A 24,250-nucleotide genomic window follows, 5' to 3' on the forward strand; every position below is an offset into this window, starting at 1 on the left:
CCCCCCCAAAGCCCCAGTAGATAGTTGTACGTCATAGTTGCACATCCTTCTAGTTGCTGTATGTGGGACGCGGCCTCAGCATGGCCGGAGAAGCGGTGCGTCGGTGCGCGCCCAGGATCTGAACCCAGGCCGCCAGTAAGCGGAGCACACACACAACCGCTAAGCCACGGGGCCGGCCCCTCTATTTCTTATTTATGATTATTCCTATCTCCTTGTGTGTATTTTCTGTTCCATTTTTCTCCTCATATTTTGTATAGTAATGACAATAATTATCTATTTGATATGTAATAAATATTTAATAATCACACTGGGCAGTTACCATACGCTAGGCCCTGTTCTACACATTTTACGTGTATTATCTCTTAATTTTCACAAAGCCTCTGAGGTAGAAATTGCTATTTCCTTCCACACATGAGGAAACAAACCTTTCCAGGCACTGCAGTATACAAAAGTGCAGGTCTCCTGAGCCCGGTTTTCCTCTGAATTACCTACGATCTTAGGATACTAAGGCCATGATTTAAAGAGTGTGCAGTCTAGTCTTTCAGCTGGACCTTGAATACCCTATATAATTTTAAATGGTCTATATAGGGAGTCAAAGAAAATCTGTCACTCTTTTTATACTCTGAAAAGAGTAGCATATTTTTTCCCCTAGGGAATAATTAGCTTCATATCCAACCCCATCCCATCCATCAAAATGAGCAACAGATATATTTAAACCCAACACATTTTCTAAGAGTGGGAGAGGGAGGTAGTTTTAAAGCACAAGATGTAGCCATGTTATAAAATTGCTTTTTTCTGATATGAGTCCCACATAATATTCCAAAGTTTGATATAAGAATAGTAATGATCACTAATAAATAAGTCATGTAAGAAATTTAAAGGTGTGCTTAAATCTGTCTAACGTTATTCATTCCAATGAAACTTACAACGTCAGTGTCAGGTGACAAGGATAATTTAGTTCCTTTTTTCAAAGAAAAAAATTCTCTAATTAAGGTACATTTAAATAAATGTTGGTGTCTTAATCTAGAAAGAATTCTCCACATTTGTTTCCACAAATATAGGGTCTTATATTAGCTCTGTATTGTATTTTTCATCAGGTCTTTGAACATGTGATTTCTTCCCATAGATATTTAAACTTAACCATTCATTAAACAAGCTTCTCTTCCTTGTTTCCACATTTCTAAGAAAGGCAGTGATTATCTATATCCTATTGACAGGATTATATTAAAAAAAATAGTCTATACCAAAATACTTTTCATTAAAAATATATATGTATGCATATATATGTATATTTTATGCATATGTATATAGGAACATGCAATTAAATATCTTTATTTCAGATTCCACATAATCAAGATGTTAATTTTGGGCTTGAGTGGGTTAGGTTTGCTAGGCAAATGAATAACAAAATCCTTGGAAGAATAAAGATTTCTTGACCTCTTTTAAAGTCTCAAATACTTCAGCTATTTGAAGTCAATATTAACTTTAAAGAAAAGTTATTTCTGAAGTAGCGTGATGATGAATCATACTTAAAACTTCCGAACCATTTTCTTTCATTTATAAGGATCACTAGAAATGTGCTTGGCTATTTATTTTTATCTGTATCCCATCATCTGTCTTTATATATAAAGCATTTCCTGCCATTAACCTGGCGTGCTCTTATATCCAGGTAGATCAACCATTCACAATCTAACGTTTAAGTTTCATGGCTTCCTCACTTTGAATGTTGTTCTCTGCTCCCAATCAGACACCTCCTATGGTCATATTCTGAATCTTGTCATCACCCCAAAATCAGTCTTATTCTAAAATGGCTAATTCAAGCATATCGTTCCTTCCTAACCATAGTCTTCTCTTTTCACCTTGCTTTTACCTCTTTTCATCTTCTTCCACTATCATCTTTTTTAAAACTTCTGTTCTTTCCCAGTGTGTTAGCCCCTTTCTGTCCTCTCCTCTCTCCCTGTTTAACTTAGATTCCATGTCCGTTATTTCAACACACTTTACTCCTCTTTCATTTGGTTACATCCATTGTCATAACCACAGCCACCAATTAATTATCTTTTTCCATGTCTATATTTGGGCACTTCTTTGCTGCTAGAGAAAATTACAGCAGGGGAATTTGGACCAGCTTCATTTGGGAATTCAGCACTGCCCAGTAAATCTCAATATTTTTCTCTCACCAGTCTTCGTTCTACTCTCTGCAACTTTTGTTAGAGATCTCCACTGTCCTCAAACCTGCATCTTCTGCAGATGAGTTCACGTTCCACCTTACAGGGAGAGAAAAGAGAAATCATCTGAGTTCACTGAATTATTTGCTGCCAAATACACGCTAACACTTGCCCCCATCCTTCCTTATTACAGAACACCAGGCTACACTCTTCTTACTTAAGACCATCCCTTCCCATTTTCTCAGTCATGTTGTGCAGATTTCCTTCTTGCTCATGTACCTTCAATTTCTGTTCTCTTCTGTGTTGTGGCCATCGGCATTTAACCATCTCAAGTTTCACCTACTAGAAGAAATCCTTTCTTCATTCCACTTTTCCACTCCAGTTATTACCCATTCACTCCCCAATCTGGTGTTAGTAATTGGTCTGAAAATATTTCTGAGTCACCAACTTAAACCTTAAGAAGCAGGAGGCAACTTCATTCCACATACAAAGCTCATGTAGTCAATTATTTCTTATGTGAAGTTTTACATCCAAAGTTGAGTAGTTTATAAAGAAGGCCCATTCATTTAGTAAGAGATCTAGAAGATAAAACTAAGACAATTGAAAAGTTTAAGGCTCTCATTTTGGAATATAAGACATATGTTAGCTGGTAAGGCCGTCTTGATGTGTCTGGATGTTTGCTGAGGTTCCCAAGGAAAACATTATGCCAATAATGGATTTAATTTTATTCATTAGATGGTAACTTAGAACTTGTTCTTTTCTATGTCAATTAAAAGTTATTTGCCTATTAATAACAGTGGTCTTTAACTGAAGAACATTAATTCTTGACCAAATCTCTCTTGATATTATCATAACTTTGACAATCTGGAGTGGAAAGAAAAAGAATAATGAGGTTATATATGTTATGTAAATAACTGCATGTAGAACAGAGCATCAATTTTTATAGGAAGAAAAATGAAACACTTTATCCAGACCAGAAAAACTCTGCATATATATGTTACCTCTGACATGAATTTATAATATATTATCACAAAATCTCTCACAGTCATTTATGGCTATAGCTTTTTGTCTTTTGCAGAACATATTTTTTTGAAAGTTATGAGCTGAAATACTTACTATTCTAAAGTGAGATAGCTGCCCAGTATTGCTCTTAAATTAACTGACTATGGAGGAGCAGAAAGTTCATACAAACTATGAGAAGTCAGACAACTTATATAAATTAATAACAAATATATTAGAACTTTAAGCAATGTTTTTTGAGTGATACCTTTATATGTGTTTCCTGTTTATTTTCATAATTTCTCTTACATTTTATACTGAAGTTATTTTTATTGGTACAAATTTCCTATTTTAAAAAATGATAAGTAAAGATGTTAGGAATGTTAATATTCTACTGTGTACAGATTTAATCAACTTGTTTTATTGGAAAGCAAGTCCTAGATAGCTGGTAGGCTGAGGAAGATCATTTTGTCTATGTTATGTAATAACTGGACCCAAATACTTTTGGCAATTTTCATGGAAAGCTCAGAAATTGCCTTTTTTTCAGAGCTCATCAAAGAGTTCACAGGTATGTTGACAGGAAAACCATTTTAACCACCTAGAAGCTTTCTCTCTTTGGTCTTAATTTTCTTTCTGTTGCATGTAAGATGTAAAAAATATGTCTTAAATTTCCTAGGACATTGTGATACCAATTTGTATGGACATTTATGTTTTTGTTTTTGTGAAAATTTAAAGAGCTTGCCACTGCTGTTCCAGAGCTGAAGTCAAAGAATATGCATTTTCCAAAATGACCATTTCACAAAATATGGTTTCACATGGTTTCTCTGAATGAATGTGTTAGAGGAGGCATGTGCAGGGTGTTCCATTGCACGTCAAGCTTTCCTTTATAATGATTGTGCAATAAAACAGGAAACTCTCTGACTTGCCTAATTCCTAAGATAGAATTTCTGCTTCATGTTTTGTTATACTGAATACATTTTATGAGTTTTAGTAAAAGTTTTATTTTTCTAAGAATGAGTCTATTATGCTTGTATAGAAAATTTAAAATAATATCCCCATGGCTTTTTGTTGGATTATTTAAATTCCATATTTTCCCAGTGCCTCCACTATATCCAGGGTGCAAATGGGCTACTTCAAACATTATATTTAAATCAATGTTGTTTTTCTAATGATTTCTGGTAATAATGGTGAGCCGATCCAGTTCATTTTTTTCCTCAGAGCAACATTTATAAACATCTGTCCAAATAAATGTTTTTATTGAAAGAGGCTGAATTGGCACAAACTCAACATTTATTTTGCCAGTTTAAATAGAGGAGGAGGAAGTACTGTGACAAGTAGAGAAGAGTGATAAAATTCTTTTATGCTTTCTCATGTTCTGATTATTGGCACATGCATATTTACAAAAATAATGATTATTATTACAGGAATGTACAAATTTCTTCTTGCCCCTTAATTTGGGGCAACCTAATTTGTTGAGGAAATTGAAGATCAGAACCTGCTAGTAATTTTGGCTAAACTATGTACGAGAACTAGAATCCAGATATTCTGACCCTCAAACCAGTGCTTTCTTCAAGTTGCTGCCTCTCCAGAAGTCGTCTGTGCTTTTTCTAGAGCTCTGACAGCAGGCTTATAAGGCTGTATGAGAATCTGAGTGCCATTTAGTAAACTGTTGCTCCTATTTGTAAAACAACCCAGGAGTGGCCTGAGGTAGAGAATGTTTTTTAACCAGGTGCCTGATTTTCTCTCGGGGTATACTAGAGGCTGGGAAAATGCGGTCCTGCATGTTTCAGAGTGGCTCATTTTCAAGAGACAGACTTACTGGTCAGCTGTTAGAACTGCCCTCAGCCTGATCATGCTTTTGGACGCAGTGAGTACGTTTGTCACGGTGAAATGGAAAAGGACACCGAGTCTTTCTCGTATCTGAGCTTCTGCACTTCTGAAATGATGCTCTTGTTTTACTCCATGGCTTTCTTTGGATTGAAATGTATCCATTAACATTTGTGTGCTTTTCTTTTCCATCCGTCCTTCTCCATCTCATGAAAAGCACATCGGGGTAAGTTGAATCACAGTGGCTGCTGAACATGTTTATTTTCAGCACCATCCTCTTTTGCTTTTATCTTTAGTATTTCTCTTTTCAGTTCTAACACAAGCTGCACTGCCTCTGACCTAAAATGAAAATTGTGAAGTGTATTCATTTCCACACCACGAAAAGAATCATTGGTTCAGAGAAATGTTCACATTCAAATTAATTATGTCAGCCTTTTAGGCACTTCTGTTTCTTCGGTTCTATAAGACACGTGTCAAAGGACATTCCGGATGTCACTTCCCCTAGTTCTCATCGTTCTCTAGGAGTTAGTGGGCCTCGTGAGGCTGAAGAAATAGTGCAGGCCACTTGGGTACTTGTGACTGTGCCGCATGACTGGATCAGCCTGTGCATTCCCCAGTGCTTTGTGGCGCTCCACCAGCGTTATAGTCAAGAGACAAACTTATTTGTCGATTACTAGAACTTGCACATAGATGAAAAGAGTTAAATGCTGGGTCTTATCCAGTAGAACTTTAACACATAGATTCCAAAGTTGTCATTGGTTTTGCGTATTATTTCCATTGCTTCCTGTACTACTGGTTAATTTTTAAAGCTTTAAAAATCTCTACTGCTCAGATTACAGTTTCAAATTTCAAATCCTACTCTTTGAACTAAAATTAAAATATGTTATCTCTTCCTAAAACTAATTGGGCGTCAAAGTAAAACAAGTTATGCATAATATTTACTTTAGTGTAAACTTTTGCATTGGTAACATAGTGAGCTATTTAAAACACTTTAGATGGGGAGAGATATTGCTTTTAAATTTAAAGCAAAAAATTGGGGGAGGGGAAAAAATGGCTCCAATGACATGCAATTATCTAAGAAGCTATGGAGAGTGTCACTAATTGGTTATGTGAATATTTGATATACCAAAACAAGGCCTTGTGCTTGGTAATATTAGTTCATTAGAATGTTCTATTTTTTTTCCTACTCTAATTTTAAGTTACAATTACTACTGCTAATTATTTAGCAATGCAGTATTTACTTCAGCTAGGATAATTTATATTAAGGAAAGCTCTAGTAAGTGTTCTTAAAAAATGCAAGGCAAGCTATGGTTAGAATACTTTTCACCTATGCTGGCCAAATGCAAGTTGTAAACTCTTACTTTTTTAAAATAATAAACATTCTAACATTGAATTTTTAAAGCATTATTTTCATCTCATCATGTAATATTGGTCTTCTACTTTCTAATGATTTTCAAATTTCACAAAGAATATAATCCCATGAAGTGAAACTTCATTTCCCCATCCCTTTTTGAAAGAAATATTGAAAAATAATGAATGCATAATGCATTGTCATTTATAGGTTAAGGAATTGATATAATTGCCTTAATTCTAAAATTCAATTTCTTGTTATCTTGTACAGACTCCTGGAACCTAAACATTTTAGGACCTCAAAATCATTTTCCTAGTACAGTTGCTAAAAGGAGGCTTAGGAGGTTAAAGTGTCAGGAGAAGATAGTGCAAACATAGTGAAGACATGGGAAGATTTGAGGTGGAAAGAGCATTGAAGCAGAAGACAAGAGTTTAAGCCCCAACTCTCCTATTTGTATGCTGCATACCGTTGAGTGACTGACATATTCTCTGCACTTACTAATGTTACTGTCAGCTTCCTGCTCCTCACAAGAGTATGAGAAAATACATATAACCTCAGAAGCATGGGAACTATAGACTTCAAGTCTAAGTTAAAGAGGGCTTAAAATTAGATGAAGCACTAAAGCAATCTAGTCTAAATGGTATCCAAATAACCTGAAAAATTACCAGCGTTTCTCCAGTAAGTCCCCAGTTTACTATCAGCAAGTGTCTGGAGAGAGCAGACCACAGTGTCTTGCAAAAGCGAAATTGTTACATGAAAAGTAATACAAGCCCCTCTGGTTCTCAGTAACAGCATGAGTAAGTCTATTGCTCCATCACATTTGTGCATGTGTGTATGCTTATACCTTTTTAATGGTTTTAAAAGTGATTAAATTCAAAATAAAGTGAGGAAAGAAATTATAGAAATCCCAACTCTAATTCAAAAATAAATTAAATTTCTTTTTTGAGACGATACCTTCCATCTCAGAGCAGCTTGAAGAAGAAAGGTTTCAATCTGAAGGAAATTTCTTTTTAATGCCATCAAATTATTTCACTTCTAAACAACGCAGCATGTGTTCTTGGAATCTAAATAGAACAGTACTTAAATGTGTAACAGATTTTTGTACGCACTTCATGTGAAAATGTGCCATAATAGGACACACAAACATGCATACATTTGCATTTGCACACACACAAAATCACAGTATGCTGCACTTTCAAAATCAAGTCAACCTTGTTAATATTGAATTTGAAACTCTTAATTGTATGGAGCTAAATATGTATATGTAGGCAATCAGTGTTCTGAAGCAACTGATTGGGATTTGTGACATATTTCTGTTTAGAAGATTATGTTAATTAAGATATACATTTCCAGCCAGCAGAGGTTAAAAAAAATTGGATGGCACCATATTTTGTTCATATTTCCTGACCAGAATTTAAAACAGTTTCTCAAATATGTAATTTTGATTTTCATAGTATTGATCAACAAGTATGGATTCCTGAATAATAGGATTATAGCCCATTGTCTGGCTAAAATTTGAGGATATCATATCCTATTTACCCTCCCAACTGTTGAATTTTAATGGAACAAACACATTTTATAATTAATAATGGTGTGAAGTCTATGTAAATTTACTGCTAGTATTATGTAAGGAAGATTTATTCTCTTTGCTACACTGTTAAGAAGTAGATTCAATTGTCAAATTATTTTCACTTATATTTTATTCTTGGTTCTTATTGAGCCACATATTTATTTCATCTGGTTATATTAATAACTAAATACTTGTCATGTGCCACAGTAAATAAATAAGTCCTAAAGATAAATTCTTCAGCCAGAGAATTACTTTGTATTGCAATTACACAACATTGATTGAACTGAAACAAATTACAACAAATTCAGCTTTTCCATCCCAGTTAGATAAATGAGACTAACTTCCTTGCTCCGGCCGAGATACGTAACCTGATATTAGCAGGGAATAACAAGCAAAGAAAAGTCATAGCTTTTTCGTTCTCTTATAATGTTGAGGATTCAAATGTGTGACAGTGAGTGTGTAGAGACTATATATATATTAACCAGGAGGTCAAATGAATATATGCCACTTCTAAATATAAATGGACCACAGGAAAAGAAAGAAAAGTGATGACAATCATTTCATTTAATACTAAATGAAGTGGATGCTATTATCCTCCTATCTCAGTTATGAAAAGTTCAGAGAGGTTAATTAGCTAAAGGGTGGGAGTGAAGAGAGCTGACTCTGTGGCCAGATTGTTGGGGCTCAAATTCTGGCTCTGCCACTCACTGGCTCTGTGACTGCAGGCGGCCTCTGTTCTTCAGTGTCCTCACCTGATGGGTGTCAATGTGTATTTTCTTGGATCATTGTGAAGATTAAATGAGTTAGGATAGTACTTCACACATAGTAAGTGATAAATGCATGTTAGCTATTATTATCTGGAATCCAAACCCTAATTTGTGTACATCCAGAACCTTTACTCTTTCAAACCATGACATTATATCTCAGAAGAATATGAAGTGGTTCATATGAACAAGAGAGCACATTAGATAAATCTCTATTATAGTACTTACTGTGTTAAATTGTGATACAATTTATTTAATTACATTTAAATTTTTTAAAAATTTTCAATGAGAGGTATAATGAGTACAATAACTGGAGTATATACAACTTATAGTACCTGTGTAGAAGACGGAATTCTGCCTGGGAGAGATCTTGCAATCTTAACAGGAAGGATAAAGCATGAGCTGTGTCTGAAGGATAAGTGTGAGTTTGCCATAATTATGATGCAAAGAAGGAAGCTCCAGGAAGAAGAAAAAGGCATATACAAAGTCACGGAGAGTAAAATAGGATGAGGTATTTGGGGAATGACAAGTATTTCAGTACTGATTGAGCAAAAGAAGCTCGGGAGACTGCCAGGCACAGATCACTAAGGGTCTTTTTAGTCGTGCTAAGATATTTGACCTTTATTTTTAGGACAACGAGGAGGTGTTTAAGCAGGCAAGCCTTATAAAAATATTTGTGTTTAGGAAAGTCTCACTAGAAGTTGAAAAAAGAATGGGAGAGAAGGGGTATCAAATGAGAGACAGGGAGGCCCTGGCAGTCTATTGCCATGATGCACAAATGATGAAGGTTTGAACAAAAGCTTTGGTAGTAGTCAGTCAATTTGCAAAATATCTTAGATAATGTTAGAGAGTGCACTTTTATCTCATTCTGAGCAGCCAATCTGGCTCACAGCTAAGCAAAGTTCTTATTCCTTTTTAAGGTGCATAAATAGTTGGATATTAACAAAAACCTAGACTACTTAAAAATCTCCCTATGATCAAGGATCCTAGATGGTTGTCAACACTGAGAGTTTTGTAGATTACAATATAGCAATCATTCCAAAGATATTCTTGGCTAGATCATGCAAATTAAAATGCATGGTGCAGTGGAAGAACAAGCTCATCTCCAGGACTTTAGAGTCTCGGGAGGGAGAAGAGGCCCATGGATATGGCCCTAATCACCAGTCTCTGTGAGTGATGCTGGCACTCTAAGTTTCCAGATTTTAAAGGATGAAAGAGTCACTAGGATGGACTAGGATGATCACAAATAAAAGGAAGGGTCATGATTTAGGCAAACAGTAAGATTTTGACAGTTGAAGAAGAAGGGAAAGAACTTACCAGCTCTAGAAAATGGTACTTGCAAAGATGGAAATAGTCACGCACAAGTTATTTGCCAAAGGACAGTGCTATGATAAATGGCTGTTTCCTTTGTGTGAGTCACTGTATAATCACATTACATATATTTCCTCATTTAACTCTCATATCAAGCCTCTGAGGTAGGTACTGTTATCAACTTTATTTCTTAGATGAGGAAACTGAGGCACAGAGAGGTAAAGTGACTTGTCTATGGATGCACAGCGGAGAAAGTGAGGCACCAGAAATCGAGCCCAAGCATTCTGACTTTAGAGGCCACTGTATCACCTGCTCTGCTATAGCGGCAGGTTTTTTTCATCGCAGGGTATTGGAAGGGTATGGACTCTAGAGAGAAGGACCAATTAAAAGGCTGAGGAAATAGTAGGCAATGAAAATAGAAAGTAAAAGAAGATGAAATAGAAAGTGTGAAGGGAAATTGACAGACATTAAATGGAAGGTGACTGGAGTGGCCATCCTGAGTGACAGACGGAATGGTACTGTATGGTATTTAGAGAGTCTTACACAAATTGGCAGTCCCAAAATAGCACCCTAGGCGACATGGTCTGCGAATAAAGTCTCTTTTCACTGACAGAGATGAACCATCACATTGGGAAGAATGTGGGGGAGGAGACTTTACCACCCCAGAGTCTGTGACCTTTTTGAGTAACTAATGAATTTTATTTCTCAGAGTTTAACATTTTATGGAATTTGTTGATTTACAAGTTGTGCTCCCTACTATAAAGTCATGAGAACAGGGCCTTTGTGTGCCCTGGGACTAACCAAGTTGTTAGTCAGTTGGTCATCTGATTTTTTTATAGACCTACTATGTGCCAGGTTTTGTCTTTAGCAAACAAAGAATAAAACCGACCAAATCTCTGATTCAATACAATGTTAAAGACGTTCTAGGGAAGAGTGCTTAGTACTGTGGGGCCTATAAAAGGAAGTAATAAATATTGCCTCCAGGGCAAGGGAAGGATGGCTTCAGAGAGGAAGTAGTTTGTTGTGTCTTGAAAATCAAGACAAAGAATGGGGAGATAAGACAGGGAGGCAACGGGATATTGTTTAACATGGCAGCAACATACTTACAAAGTCAAGAGAGAGAGCTGAATTCCTCTCCTCGTACTCCACCAACTAGGTCACAATCACAGTAGTTGAAGAGAGACATGAAGCCTAAAAAGGAGGAGCCAGACATTTCCATTTGGGTTGAGTCATTGACGCAAAGTCATACTTGTCTAAATGAGTCTGGATTCGGAGTTAGAAACTACAAGCCTGGCAATGCTCTTGATTTATTTACATTTTTTAGACTTTCTCCATCCTTTATCTAGAAATCCCTTGGTCTAGTTATTAGTAGGGTGCCCATACTTTGTTCTTGTCCTCAGATCAGGCATAGTAAGCACGGACTTCCCTCTGCATGTTTATGTACAGACGTGCAAATTACTCACACACCTGAGTGCTCATCACTTCACATGGAGGGCCTTCCTAACGTGTCGCTTTCAAGGTACAGTAACTCGTGGGCACCCATGTCAAGAGAGTCTGAGGCCACTGGAGGATCTGGCAGCATTCTTCATTGGAGATGAGAATGTGTTTCTCGAAAATACTCAACAACTCAGAATTTTTTCTGATTCAAAATGACCTTCTCTTACAATTTGTAAGGTAGTCTTTCTTTTTTTTTTTTAAGTTTCCCACAGGCAATGACAATCCTGTGCCTGAGACTTCCTCTAAAAGGAAGTGCTGCTAATGTCCTCTAAAATCTAGTCTAAAACTTAAAACAAAAATACGTGCCCATAACTATATGATGTATAAGTATATAAGTGATGTATAAGTGATCCTCTGGGAAAGGATGATTGACTATTAGATTGCCTGGGGGAAAAAAAACAAAAATGTTTCTTCAGCCTGAATAGAAAGACAGTAATTTTCAGATTCAAATTTGTACTAGAGAAAGTGACCATGGTGTCACTTGACTTTTGGAAAGGTTGAATCTGGAGTACAGAGAGAATGCATACCTTTCCCTTTCCACACTTGGACTGGTCAAACAGGGAATACCAGCATATCCAAAATGCCTGTTTGTGCCAAATCACTTTTTTATTTAGCATTTCCTGAACAGTTCAGGTCCAAAATATCTGATGAGAACAAGCATGCCCCCATACAATTAATAGCACCCTTAGTAATCCATTAGCAAATCATCATGTATTAAACTCAGTGATTTCCAATTATTACGGTATTGCCCATAATACTTTATTTTTCTTTATAATGCTTTATTTTTCTACCATTGCTTCTCTCTTAAGCCAATATGCCCAGATATATGTCTCTTATAAATTATGTGTAGTGCAGATTTTTTTTTATAATTGAGACGAATTAAATGTAATATTGCTTTGAGAATTTCAATGCATTTCTTTACACAGTTGGTACTGCGCTTGGGTTAAGGAAAAGCTAGTCTGGAGCTCTGGTGTAACAGCCGGGCATCCACTCTGATCTGGCCTGTTTCTCCACAGCTTCAGATGGGTCAGCTCATGGCCTCTACGGGGAGTTAGCCCTGCCAGCCGTGGACCAAAGGGCGGAATCCACTAGACTTGAGCTCCCTTATTCCATTATCTTTGCACACTCTGACTAAAGTTATTATGTTATGGGAGTTTGTGATTGAAACATAACAAAGAAAACTTTTTCAAGGGCCAGATTGACCACTGATTTCCCAAATGGTTATAGTATTAAATTTTTGTTCTTAAAGAGAATACAACTGTTTGAGCACATTGGATTGCCTCTTAACCAGATTCCTTCAAGGATCCCAAATGAGATCAAACTCTTGGAATCGTCTGGAATCAGTGCTGTTCTGACAAAGTAGCTAAAGAAAAAAAGAAAAAGGACCAAAAAAAATACATTATGGGACATAATTTACTAAAACAAGAAGCACCTAAATGTAAGCACTGGCTGCCGCGTTCAACCTTCACGGCTCCTCACTGAGCACCTCTTCTGTGCCTGACCTTTTTCTAGATTCTTCAGATTCACCTCTGAAGAGAATATGTGAAAACATGGGTCTTCCTTGAGCTTATTTTCTATTGGGAAATGACGGACTGAGGAGTAAATGACGCTCAGTGTTAGAAGATAAGTGCCATGGGAAAAATAAAGCAAGGAATGGGGATAGGAAACGTCTGGTGGGAGTTATGGGAGGATGAGGAGGAGACATTCAGAGAAGCTGACATTTGAGTAAGGCTTTAAAGTCAGTGAGGGAGTAAGTCATGTGGAGATAGAGGGGACGAGCATTCCAGACAGAGGGAACAGCAGTTGCAAAGGTTCTGATGCAGAAAGAAGCCTCGTGTGTTTCCAGGAAACAGCAAGGAGACCAGTGTTGCTGGGTGAGATGTGAGTTGAGTCAGAGTGATAAACTGGATAGAGTGGATCCTGACAGCTGCTTCGTCCTCTATTCTCAGTGAGACAGGGAGTAATTAGAGAGTTATGGGCAGAGAAGTTATATCAGCTGACTGAAGTTTTAACAGGCTCTCTCCAGCTCGTGTGGTGCATTTTTTATTAGGGTATTAGTCAGAAGTTTCACAATTAAAATGTTCTAACTTTTACAAATGGCTTTTGTACAAATCATATAATTTACTTATGAAAATGTTACATGCTTCCTAGGTATTAAGTGCACATTTACTTGCTTTTTTACTAAATGTAGCAAAAACCAATTATAAATGTATACTTGTTTCTCTCCCTTTAATGCCATTCACCTGTCACATAACTGGAAGTGTTCCTTTCCCTAATGGATATAACATTACAACTCTTAGCATTGCTTTTCAGCTCTATGGAGGCCTGCTCTCAATTTTCTTACACACATTCCACACTCAGTCCCGCCTCTGCCCCTCCACTCTTACTGCTTATGCTGCTTGGAACTCCGTCCTCACCTCCTTCCTACCTTCCCTTCAAGGCCAGCTCAGTTACCACAAAACCTTCACCAATTGTTTGCATTGCTGTTAATTCCTTTTCCAAAATCCTCACACTCAGAATGTGCATCTATTTGTGTACATGTTGTACTCTGTTTTCAGAGAGTTTCATGTGTTTGATTTTCTATCTAACCAGGGATCTCCTAGAAAGCTGGGTCCATGTCTGTATTTCCACAGGGCTCAGCTCCAACAGGTACTCAGTAAGTACCTGATGGTTGGTTGTTTGACCCTCAGCCCATTTCTATCAATGTATACATCACAGTGAGACGAGGTCATTCGAGTGTGGTTTGCAATGAAGGAATGTCATTGGCAAGCCTGAATGGGTGATGATAGAGCAAGTCCAGTGAGGAAGCCTCTCTAGTTTTCACTTTGGATCCAGGGCAGCAGTGTTGCTGTTCACTTTTCCAGGTGTTGAATAGCTTACCTGCAGAACTTTCCCAAGCTTTCCTTGCTATCCCCTCAAATAAACAGCAGTTAATTTACATGTCTCTTCAATTGCTATAACTTCAGGTTTTTTGTTTGGCCTTCTTCTCTTTTGCACTGCATTTTTGTTGGTAGCATTTGTTGGGAAAGTTCTCCTGTTGAAAGACATTTTTGATCATATATTTTAACATGGTATAGTCCACCACAATGAGCCATTAATTAATTGATAGTAGGAAATCATCAAATGCTTCATGCGGGAGTTCATATATGATCTTAATGATAGATTCCTAAGCATGAAAGATACACATCCAAATAAAGCAATTAATATACTACATTTTTGTCATTTGTATGTAAGATCAAAGCATACTAAGGAACAGAGAATATATTTTCCAGTATAGTCCTAGCCAGGCGTATATCAATTTGAATTTCAATGAAAACACTTGCTATGTCATACTTGCTATGTCAATAATGAATGATCTCAAATTGGTTTTGTAAATAGATCAGTAATAGGGACAATGATTAAAGATGAATTTGTCAAGGCTCTAAACATTTTTTTTATCAGAAACAATCATTTGTTGTCATTGAGGTGTTTCACTTTCATTACAAACAGTAGTGATTATAATGAAAATAAGTACACTTATTTTTATTATTTTATTATTTTATTTTATTTTATTATTTTATTATTTTATTATTATTTATTATTATATTATTTTATTTTATTATTGTACTTATTGAATTTCACACCTTACATTACTTTGTGGTGATGAAAGTCAATTTCTCCTCAAATGAGAAGTAATTTTGTAGTCTAGATGAAGAGATAACTCCTATGATAGGTTCCTGGGCCCAGAAAGTATACAAAAATCAAGCACGTCACTTGAATGGGGCTAAAATGACCAAATTTATCTTCTGTCTCTATATATAGGCATTTTCTCTACCACTGAAATAGTAAGAAGCAGCGAGTAAGGCAGACAGAAGGCGCCACACTTTAGATCCCATAATATAATCTTGAATATGCGTATGTGGGTCATTTTCTTGTCAAAGGGATAAGATATTTGCTGATGATATAATTCAGTTTCTTAGTCCATTAACATTTAATGTTTGAATTTTAGTGAACAAATGTTGGGGAAAATTATTTTTAGATGTCAATGTCTCACTCCTAATAAAATCAATGGGTAATTTGCATGTATTACTCAAAGGAAGAAGGAATTCTGTTATCCTGTATTATCTCATCAAAAGCTTGTAAAGGATTAATTTGTTTTAAATATTGTCATTAAAAATAATCACAGCCATCTTTTTCATATTACCTGACTAATAACCTTTGCTATATACTTCAGGCATGAACTTCTAGAAGAAGCTCGGAGAAAGGGATTACCTTTTGCTCAATGGGATGGGCCCACTGTGGTCGCATGGCTAGAGGTAAGAGAATTAAACCAGAAGGCCCTTAAATCAATCACTACTAATTTGATAGTTTTTTTAGAGACAAGTGAAGACAAGTTCCTGAAGTCATAGCTTTCCAGTTGCCCAAAATAGCTCATAAAGGGAGTATTTGCTTCTTTGGGGTACCCATGAGTATTTTGATTTTACTCTGATGCTTGCTTATGATTGTGGCAGAAGGAAACACCCGATAGGATAAAAGAAAGTTTCTCTAAATTCCACCCTTTTCATGTCTAGAGTCAGAAAAGAAATAATTATTGAACCACATTTCTGTTGTTACAAGAAAACATCTATCCCAGTCCGTCAGTCCAGGGTCCTTCCTCATCAGCAGGTTACAGAGGAGAACCATCTCCATAGTTAACACTCTGTGTTATCCAAGATATTACTGCCACCTAATTGCATAGAGTACCATTCCTGTGCTTATAGTATAATTCCTGAACCTAATTCTCTAAAGCCTAGAGGCCATCTAGGTTTAGACACTTGGAATGAAGCAAGAGAAGATGTATCCCCATGTTCTCTTCTGTGTCTAAACCGAATGTTTTAATGAAACAAGAACTACATTCGGCACTTCCTGCACAACACAGGGGTCTAGAAAAGTAATACCTGAGCAGGGTGGAGGGGGGCAGGAGCCGACTGGGACAGTGAAGGAAATACATACTTGACCACAAAGGACACCTTCATACCAATTATCGGTAGTGTTCACTGCCCCTTCCATTCAGTTTCCTAATGTTGCCTGCTAGGATATGCCAATGTCAGGGCAAAGAATAAGACAGGCTTTCTTGCCTCGCAGAGGCAATTAGAACCCATTGTTTTAAATGGTTAGGGATTATAAAATCACCCCCTTCATTATCATATCATATCTGGAGCTAACAAATTAATCAATAAGGAAAAGTAAAACCCATTTTAGTTTAAAATATAGTCTTTTATATATATAAATATAAAAACATGCTTTACGTTTATCTTGGACTGAATGAAAGAAGCCTGTGTCTTGCTTTACTTTATTCTCTCCTACCAGTCAGGGAATTTTTAGCTTGTTAGTGATCAGAGCTGCTTCTTCCAAACATGTCTTTAAAACTACTGTATTTTAAAAATCAATTATAAGACACAATGTTTAAGAAAGCAGCCCTCAAAACTGATGGTAGTTCTTTGTTCAGTTTCACTCTAATCAAATGAGCCAGAGTTTGACAGTGTTAGCTGCTATTTTGGCAAGTGATGAACAAATCCTTCATTTAAAAAAACAGATTTACTGACATTCAGGGGCCAGGAAATGACAGGCGGTGAAGTTTGTGCTAATTAAACCTCTCCTGAGCACACAGAAATTGCTCCTAATGTGCTTCCTAAAGTGACTCAAATTATAAGAAGGAATAAACAAGATGGATGAGCGGGTGGTCCAATGAACGAGAGCTCTTAACGTCCACCTCCTTTAGCGCCTCCTTGAGCACAAAGCCTGCTATGAGTGATGAGTAGAAGTAAGTCTGATGCTTCACACACCGTTTATCCACTTCAAAAACTTTTTAAAAGTCTAATCAGGGATGACAGTGGTAACAATGTATAGGCAAGCATTTGAGTAATGTTACCAGTGTGGAAATCCAAGCATCTTAGAGGAGAGGAGGTGGAAAATCATTAGGGCCCAATGAAGGTATTTTTAGATGTTTAGTTATTTTGAACAACTTAAGTTTATAAAGTAAGACATCAAGTCCCATCTTCCATCATATCTAATCATGTCTGTCAAGGTAAGGTGAATTACTTGTGCCTAACCTGCTGGAAAATAGTATAAACTCTTCAGTCAGGCACTGTTCTTAGATCTCCTCTCTCTCTTGTCTTGGTCACAGCCCACGCCACATGGACTGAAAGGTTTGGCTTTTTGTTTGTTTGACTTTTTCCCCTATAGAGGCAAGTAACCTTTTAATATGGCAGAATTTTTAAAATAAAAGGATATCTGTATTAGTTATCTATTACCATGTAACAAATTATCCCCAAACTTAACATTTATTTTTCCCATGGCTTCTGTGGCTCAGGAATCTGGACATGGCTTAGCTACTGCCTCTATTCAAAGTCTCTCACAAGACTGCAAGCAAGGTGCCAGCCAGGGCGGTAGTCATCTCAAGGCTTGACCTGGGGAGAATCCACTTCCAAGCTGACTTGTGTAGATCACAGTCATAATGAAGTTCCTTGCTAGCTATTGTCCAGAAACATCTGTTCCTTGACATGTGCGCATCTTCACAGGCTACTCACAACATGGCGGCTGGCTTTCCCCATAGCGAGAGCTTAGAGAGGAGAGAGGGGGAGAGGACTAGCAGGAATGAAGCCACAGTCTTTTTGTAACCTAATCTGGAAAGTGACATCCCATCACTTGTATCATAGTCTATCATTTGTTAAAATAAGTCACCGGGTCCAGCCCAAACTCAGAGGAAGAGGACTGCACAGGGCAGGGATATCAGAAGGTGGAGATCATTGAGAGCCCTCTTAGAAACTGCCTAACACAATTCCTTAGAAACAATAAAGCTGGATCGCTTCCTTTTACAAATGAGCAAAATAAAGCTGACATTTAGAGGAGTTCCATGGCTCACCAATGACAGGGAAGGAATTAGAGCCCAGGCCTTCTGATTCTTGGTCCAGAGCTCTTGGCATTGTATTCTGATGATTTATCGTTTTTCTTTCTCTTACTCTCTCCCTTACTCTCAATGTCTCTCTCCTTTTGCTCAATCTATTCATATCGACAAAGAAAATTTAAAGAACAAGGTTTAAATTGCTCATTTCCGTGTGCCCTGCTTCTTCCTCACAGCTAATGATGGGGGAAAATGGAGAGAATATTCCTTTCTTAAGTCTATTTAATTCAGGTGCTACAGCACAATGCGTGTGAGTTGGCATTTACCCAGTGCTTAAGACGTGTGCCAGACACTGTTCTGTGCTCACGGGTCTAGTGATTCAGTTGTCTTTCCAGAGCCTCACAGCAAAGTTGGAAAATCAGAATCCCTAATTTCTAATGCATTATTCATTTTGTTATTCTCTTTAGCCGAAGTTTTCCAGATGTTTATAACTTCAGTCTCTTCCATTAGCACATCATTTCATTCCCCCAAAAGTATATTCATATATAGCATCTAATTAAGTTCACACCACTGTCACACAGTGTAGGTAGGTAGATTGGCAATGTGGCTTAGCTACACTCCGCCTTTGATGAAAATCTCATGGCTGCAGGTGGCAGAGCTGTCTCTTTCCGTGACAGAATTTCTCTGCACTCAGAATTCCAAAGGAGAATTATAAATTGAAGTCACTAATTAAACAAATGTTGACTGAGCCTTTACCAAATTCGGATCGTAGCTGTTCTTCTTGTCCCAGGGCGGGATTTGGTGCCGTGCAGCTATTATTTTTATCCCTAATAATATAAATTAGTTGTTAAATTTCAGACTCTGGAGACTCAATTTCAAATCTTTATTTCCGTCACTGCTTAGCTGGTATTTTTGAATAAATTACTTAATGTCTTTGTGCCTCTATCTCCTCTGGGGAAAATAATAATAGCATCTATCTCATGGGATCGTGGCAATAAATGAGTTCATACATGTAAGGTACTTAAAATAATGCCTAGCACATAAAAGATGCTAAAATGTTAACTATTATTATAATCTGTGTATGTATTTTTTCTTCCCATTGAACAGCTCTGGTTGGGAATGCCTGCTTGGTACGTGGCAGCCTGCCGAGCCAACGTGAAGAGTGGTGCCATCATGTCTGCTTTATCAGACACTGAGATTCAGAGAGAAATTGGGATCAGCAATCCTCTGCATCGCTTAAAGCTCCGATTAGCAATCCAGGAGATGGTTTCCCTAACAAGTCCTTCAGCTCCTCCAACATCCAGAACTGTGAGTCAATTTGTGCTCCTTCCTTCCCCAGGTGCTGGGCAGACAGCAGAATCTCTAAGTCCACGGGTGAAATTGTGACAGCACATATTTCAATGCCAGCATGAATTATTCTAAAGAAATTTAGCTTGCTCTTCATTAACCTTGTTACTACTTTTAATAGGTTTTCAATTGAGGAGCTGTGATTTCTATGAGACTTGAAAGGCTGCAACCAACATAGACTTTTGAGCTAGACTCTAGATACAGTTTTGATTTTCCTTCCAAGCAACATGACCTCAACTTTACTCTTTTTCAGGATGTTCCTTTTTTTTCCTTTTAATGTAATCCAACATCTCAGGAGATGAGCTGTAGGCATTAGTGCTTTCTGAAGATGCAATGCTTAACTCACTGCTTCTTAAAACAGTTTTCATAATTATGAAAGTACACAGATATTTGATGTTTTATAAATGCCAAGTGAAATACCTTCCTTCAAAATTTGTTTGATTCTCATTTATAAATCCCTATTCCTCTAGTAATTTTTCCCCTGTTCTAATATTAGGAAAGAACAAAATGTCTTTTAAAAGGCATACCAGATGACAAATTGAAACACTAAGAAAAACTCCCAAATAATATTCATTCTTTCTTTAGTCCATTTCTGAATTATAGCTTGTACTGCTAAAGGATATGATTTCTGATGTTAACTGGATTTCTCTGGTCCCATGTCTTATTCAGAATAATAAAATAGGAAAGAATGAGGTAAATTTGAGTAATGGGCAAAAGATAGAAAAGTGATATTACTTTATCACAGGTTTCAGGCACAAAACTAACTTAAGTATAATTTTCTATACAGTTAACTGTCTATACGTTGTATAGACAACTGTCTATACAAGAATGTCTATACATTCTAACTGTCTTAAACAGTTTTAGAGAATCTGTTTCATTTTCATTGTATCTACCCTTATATTCCTTCCCAGTATACTAGATTCTAGTGCCAGAAATACAAGGTGAAATTTAAAAGAACTTTTATCTTTCTTGTATAATTCCGTTTTAAATTCTTCCTAAATAACATGTAGGAAAAAAAGTATAATTTAACAAACTCTTATGTATAACATCTAAAAATGTATATAAATGTTGCGTACTATAGCTGAAGTATTACTGAAGCTAAAAAATAACTCAGAATATGTTTAAAATAAAAACTGAACAAGCCGTTAAAATAGTTACTGTAAACGGAATTCAGATCTGATGACGAGTTTCCTGAATAATGTCCCACTGAGAGAGAAGTATCATGACAGGTTTATATCAATATTCTCCTCCCGAGAGCAAATGCAAACAAAAATATTTAAAATTCCTAATCTTTCAAAATTAAGAGCATTTGAAGTCCCAACTTCAAATTGAAAAAAGAATAGACTTTATTATTTCTATTTAGTATTCTAATCCATTTCTTAATAGAAAATAGAATAATTAAGAACTATTTTTCTAAAAATATCTAAACTGACATTTTTAGAAAAATGTCAAAAAAATGATCAAAAAAAAGAAGGAACTTAAATCACAAACTATTAAAGGTAAGCGTATACTCAGTTGTTTCAAGAACAGTCAAATGTGAAGAGAGCTTCTGAGACTTCATGATCTCGTCTCAGTTCCCCTCAAAGGCTTTATTTCTTCAGGTCAGGATTCCAACAGCACGGAACTACTTTCATTTCCTAAACTTGTATCCTCTTGGTTGATTATGAGCCTTTTCAGTTGCTCTTTCCTCTGCCTAGAAATTCTTCCACTCCAGGGGTCACCATCCTTTGCCAATTCATCCTTCACCTAATGATTCCTGAATGTCCTTCCTCTACAAAGCCCCAAAGTCTGGGTCTGCTTCCACTCTTTGTTACCATTCTGTAAACTTATAAAAACCATTTTATACTTTTCTCTTCTTGTTTTATCCCACACGAGGACAAGCAAGGATATTATCAGGTTTTCCATAGTCCCCAGGCCTTAACTCAGTGCCTGGCAAATTGTAGATAGTAAATATTCATCTTAAAAATGGTGATTGTACAAATCACTCTATCCACCATGACAGAGGATATGAGATATGGATGCCCTGACTTCAGAGAGGGAGACTATAGTAAGGGAAGTAAGATGTGTTCACCACTAGGTTTAGTAGGAGATATAACTCCTGAATGTGAGATAGAAGCCAAGTGCTGTGGAATTCAAGGAAGGAAAAATCATTTCTGGTTGAATAAGCTTTCAAAAAAGAATTAACATTTTGAAAGAGAGGTAATATATTGTTAATTATTAAAAATTAATAATTTTTTTCATTATTAAATTTTTGATAGAGACCTTTCTAGTCTATTTCCTTTATCTTCTTATAAAGATTATATCATGTAATATATTATTTTGTACTTTTAAAATTTAGTAATAGAGCATGAACATTTTTCTCATTTTATTTAAACATGCAATTGTAATATCATTTTTAATTGCTGCATTACTTCCTTCATGGAAATATTATAATTTATTTAACCAAATCCCTAATATTGGACATTTGCTTATTTAACAATTTTCATTTCATTTACAATACTGTAGTGGATATGTGTATAGTTATATTGTTGAATAAACTGTGGTTATTTCCATAGCAATATTTGTGTATAGGGCATTTATATTCTTACTACTTTTAAATCTTAATTGCCAAATTGCATCGTGTAGCCTTTTCCCTTCCCTGTTGTCAACACTGATTATCACATTGCTTAAAGTTACATTTTTAAAACTACTAGTAAAGTTAATTTTTTTCATATGCTTATTGATTTAGTATTTAAATAAATTACGTATTCATAACCTTTCCCATTTTTCTATAGCATTATAGGAGTATTCATATATTTACTAATGTATAAAAGCTCTTTATTCACAGAGGATATATGCCTTTTGCCATATATTGATGCAATTACGTAAGAGATAAATTATGTTTATTTGCTTTAAAAATAATCTACTGAGTGCTTTTTCTTTTTTTACTCCATCTACATGGAGGTATTAACTCATTTTTAGCATATTTCAAATATGATTTGCTTTGCAAAAAAAAAAAATGTAAATTTCTAGTAATGAATCCACTACCTAAAGTGAAGATTAAAACATCCTGAAGTCATCACCTAAAATTATATACTAGGATTCACACTTTGAAAATACAAAAGCAGGTTTTTTTTTTTTAAAAAAGGAAATGTTATCATGTTTCCCAGAACACTGCAATTAGTTCCAATGATACAAGTTTTTCTGTATGTTGAGTTTGGGGTTTGGGTTCCTAAGTCAGGTGTATCTTGTTCATTCACTCAAGTTCTCAAGAAAAAAAGACAAGGCATTTAGGCTTTTTTTTTTCTCCCTGAACAGACCTTCTGTCTGATTCTGCCTCCTTCCCTGTCTAGATGAAATGGGCTGGACTACCCACCAAAAGGAGGGCCAGCCCTGATCTTCCAGCTTTCTGTTTCTTCTTACTAAACTACTGTTACTGTAGAAGGCCTCTTACCTAAAGAATAGGGATGGAGGTATCAGTTAATTTAAATATTTGGTTAAAGAGGGATATCTTAAAGAATAAGTACATTCCTTAAATATTTTATCTTAAGTAAAAATATGTAAATGTTCAGGCACTTGCAAATTTAGATGAAATACCCAAGACTTTTCTTTGAGTATAACTCCAGGGCCTGGAGTTTCCCATGATTTTTCTTTGGTAAACCTCATCTATAAAACTTCTTTAATTTTTCTAGTTTGAGTTTCTTTTTAAAGTGATAACTTGGAGATACTCAGAAAGCTATCTGAGTGCAGAATCCTCCTCCTGGACATTTACAATTTCTTCCCCAGACTTTGACAAAGTTGTATCTCACTGACAGTGTGTTTTAAGGGTTGCCTTTATCTGGTCTTTCCAAATAATTTAACTTTGTGTTCATACTTGAGCCAAATTTCTTTTACTTTTTGTTTCATGTAATATTTAGTTAAATTGCCTAATTAAAAAATAGTGCAGTAGAAATAAATAGACTTGGGAACATGTAATTCAGCAAATTTGAGAGCAATGTAAGGCATACGATAGACATCAGTCAGCACGGTTACTGGGGAAATAGCATTTATTAAACTAGAGATTTGCTTGGGTAGAGATTGCTTAACAAAATTTCTGATGAAATTGTAGTAATAGCCACCATCAGGGGAGTATTTAGGAAGTGTCAGGCCCTGTTTTAAGTACGTTACATGTTATAATTCATTTAAGCCTTGCAACACTGTAAGATAGGTACTTTTATTATATCTGCTTTACCGATGGGAAAAACTGACATGCACAGAAGTGAAGTGACTTGTCTAAGGTCACACTCCCGTGTGGTTTTGCCCCAGAGTCCGTGCTCCTAACAAGGACGCTCTCCTGCCTCCCACACTCTGCCAGTTTTTCTTCTTTTTTACAGCGTTCTTGTAGTCTGCTTTGGTTTCCCTTTTCGTTATTACCGACCTCAGAGCCTCAACCTTTAGTGCAAATAGAGTGAGGTATAATTGTGTAAATACTTGTCTTATTATAACGAGAAATATTTCTCATAACGAGAAACATAAATTCAGACAACGGAGAAATGTGGATCTAGGCCATTTTGAATGTGAAAAGTAAATTTCAAGTCA

At 36.2% G+C, this 24,250-nt stretch overlaps 1 protein-coding gene across 3 annotated transcripts in view; it reads left to right on the forward strand.

Moving 5' to 3' along the window:
* PPFIA2 (PTPRF interacting protein alpha 2) overlaps window positions 1–24,250 on the forward strand; it is a 462,329-nt gene that overhangs the window by 407,503 nt on the left and 30,576 nt on the right. For all 3 annotated transcript variants that reach the window (XM_058568716.1, XM_058568715.1, XM_058568714.1), the window contains 2 exons: window positions 15,698–15,779; window positions 19,454–19,654. In XM_058568716.1, coding sequence (XP_058424699.1) covers window positions 15,698–15,779; window positions 19,454–19,654 — 283 coding nt within the window. The remainder of the gene's footprint in view (window positions 1–15,697; window positions 15,780–19,453; window positions 19,655–24,250) is intronic.

Source organism: Diceros bicornis, chromosome 25, assembly GCF_020826845.1.
Source record: "Diceros bicornis minor isolate mBicDic1 chromosome 25, mDicBic1.mat.cur, whole genome shotgun sequence".
Lineage (NCBI taxonomy): Eukaryota > Metazoa > Chordata > Mammalia > Perissodactyla > Rhinocerotidae > Diceros > Diceros bicornis.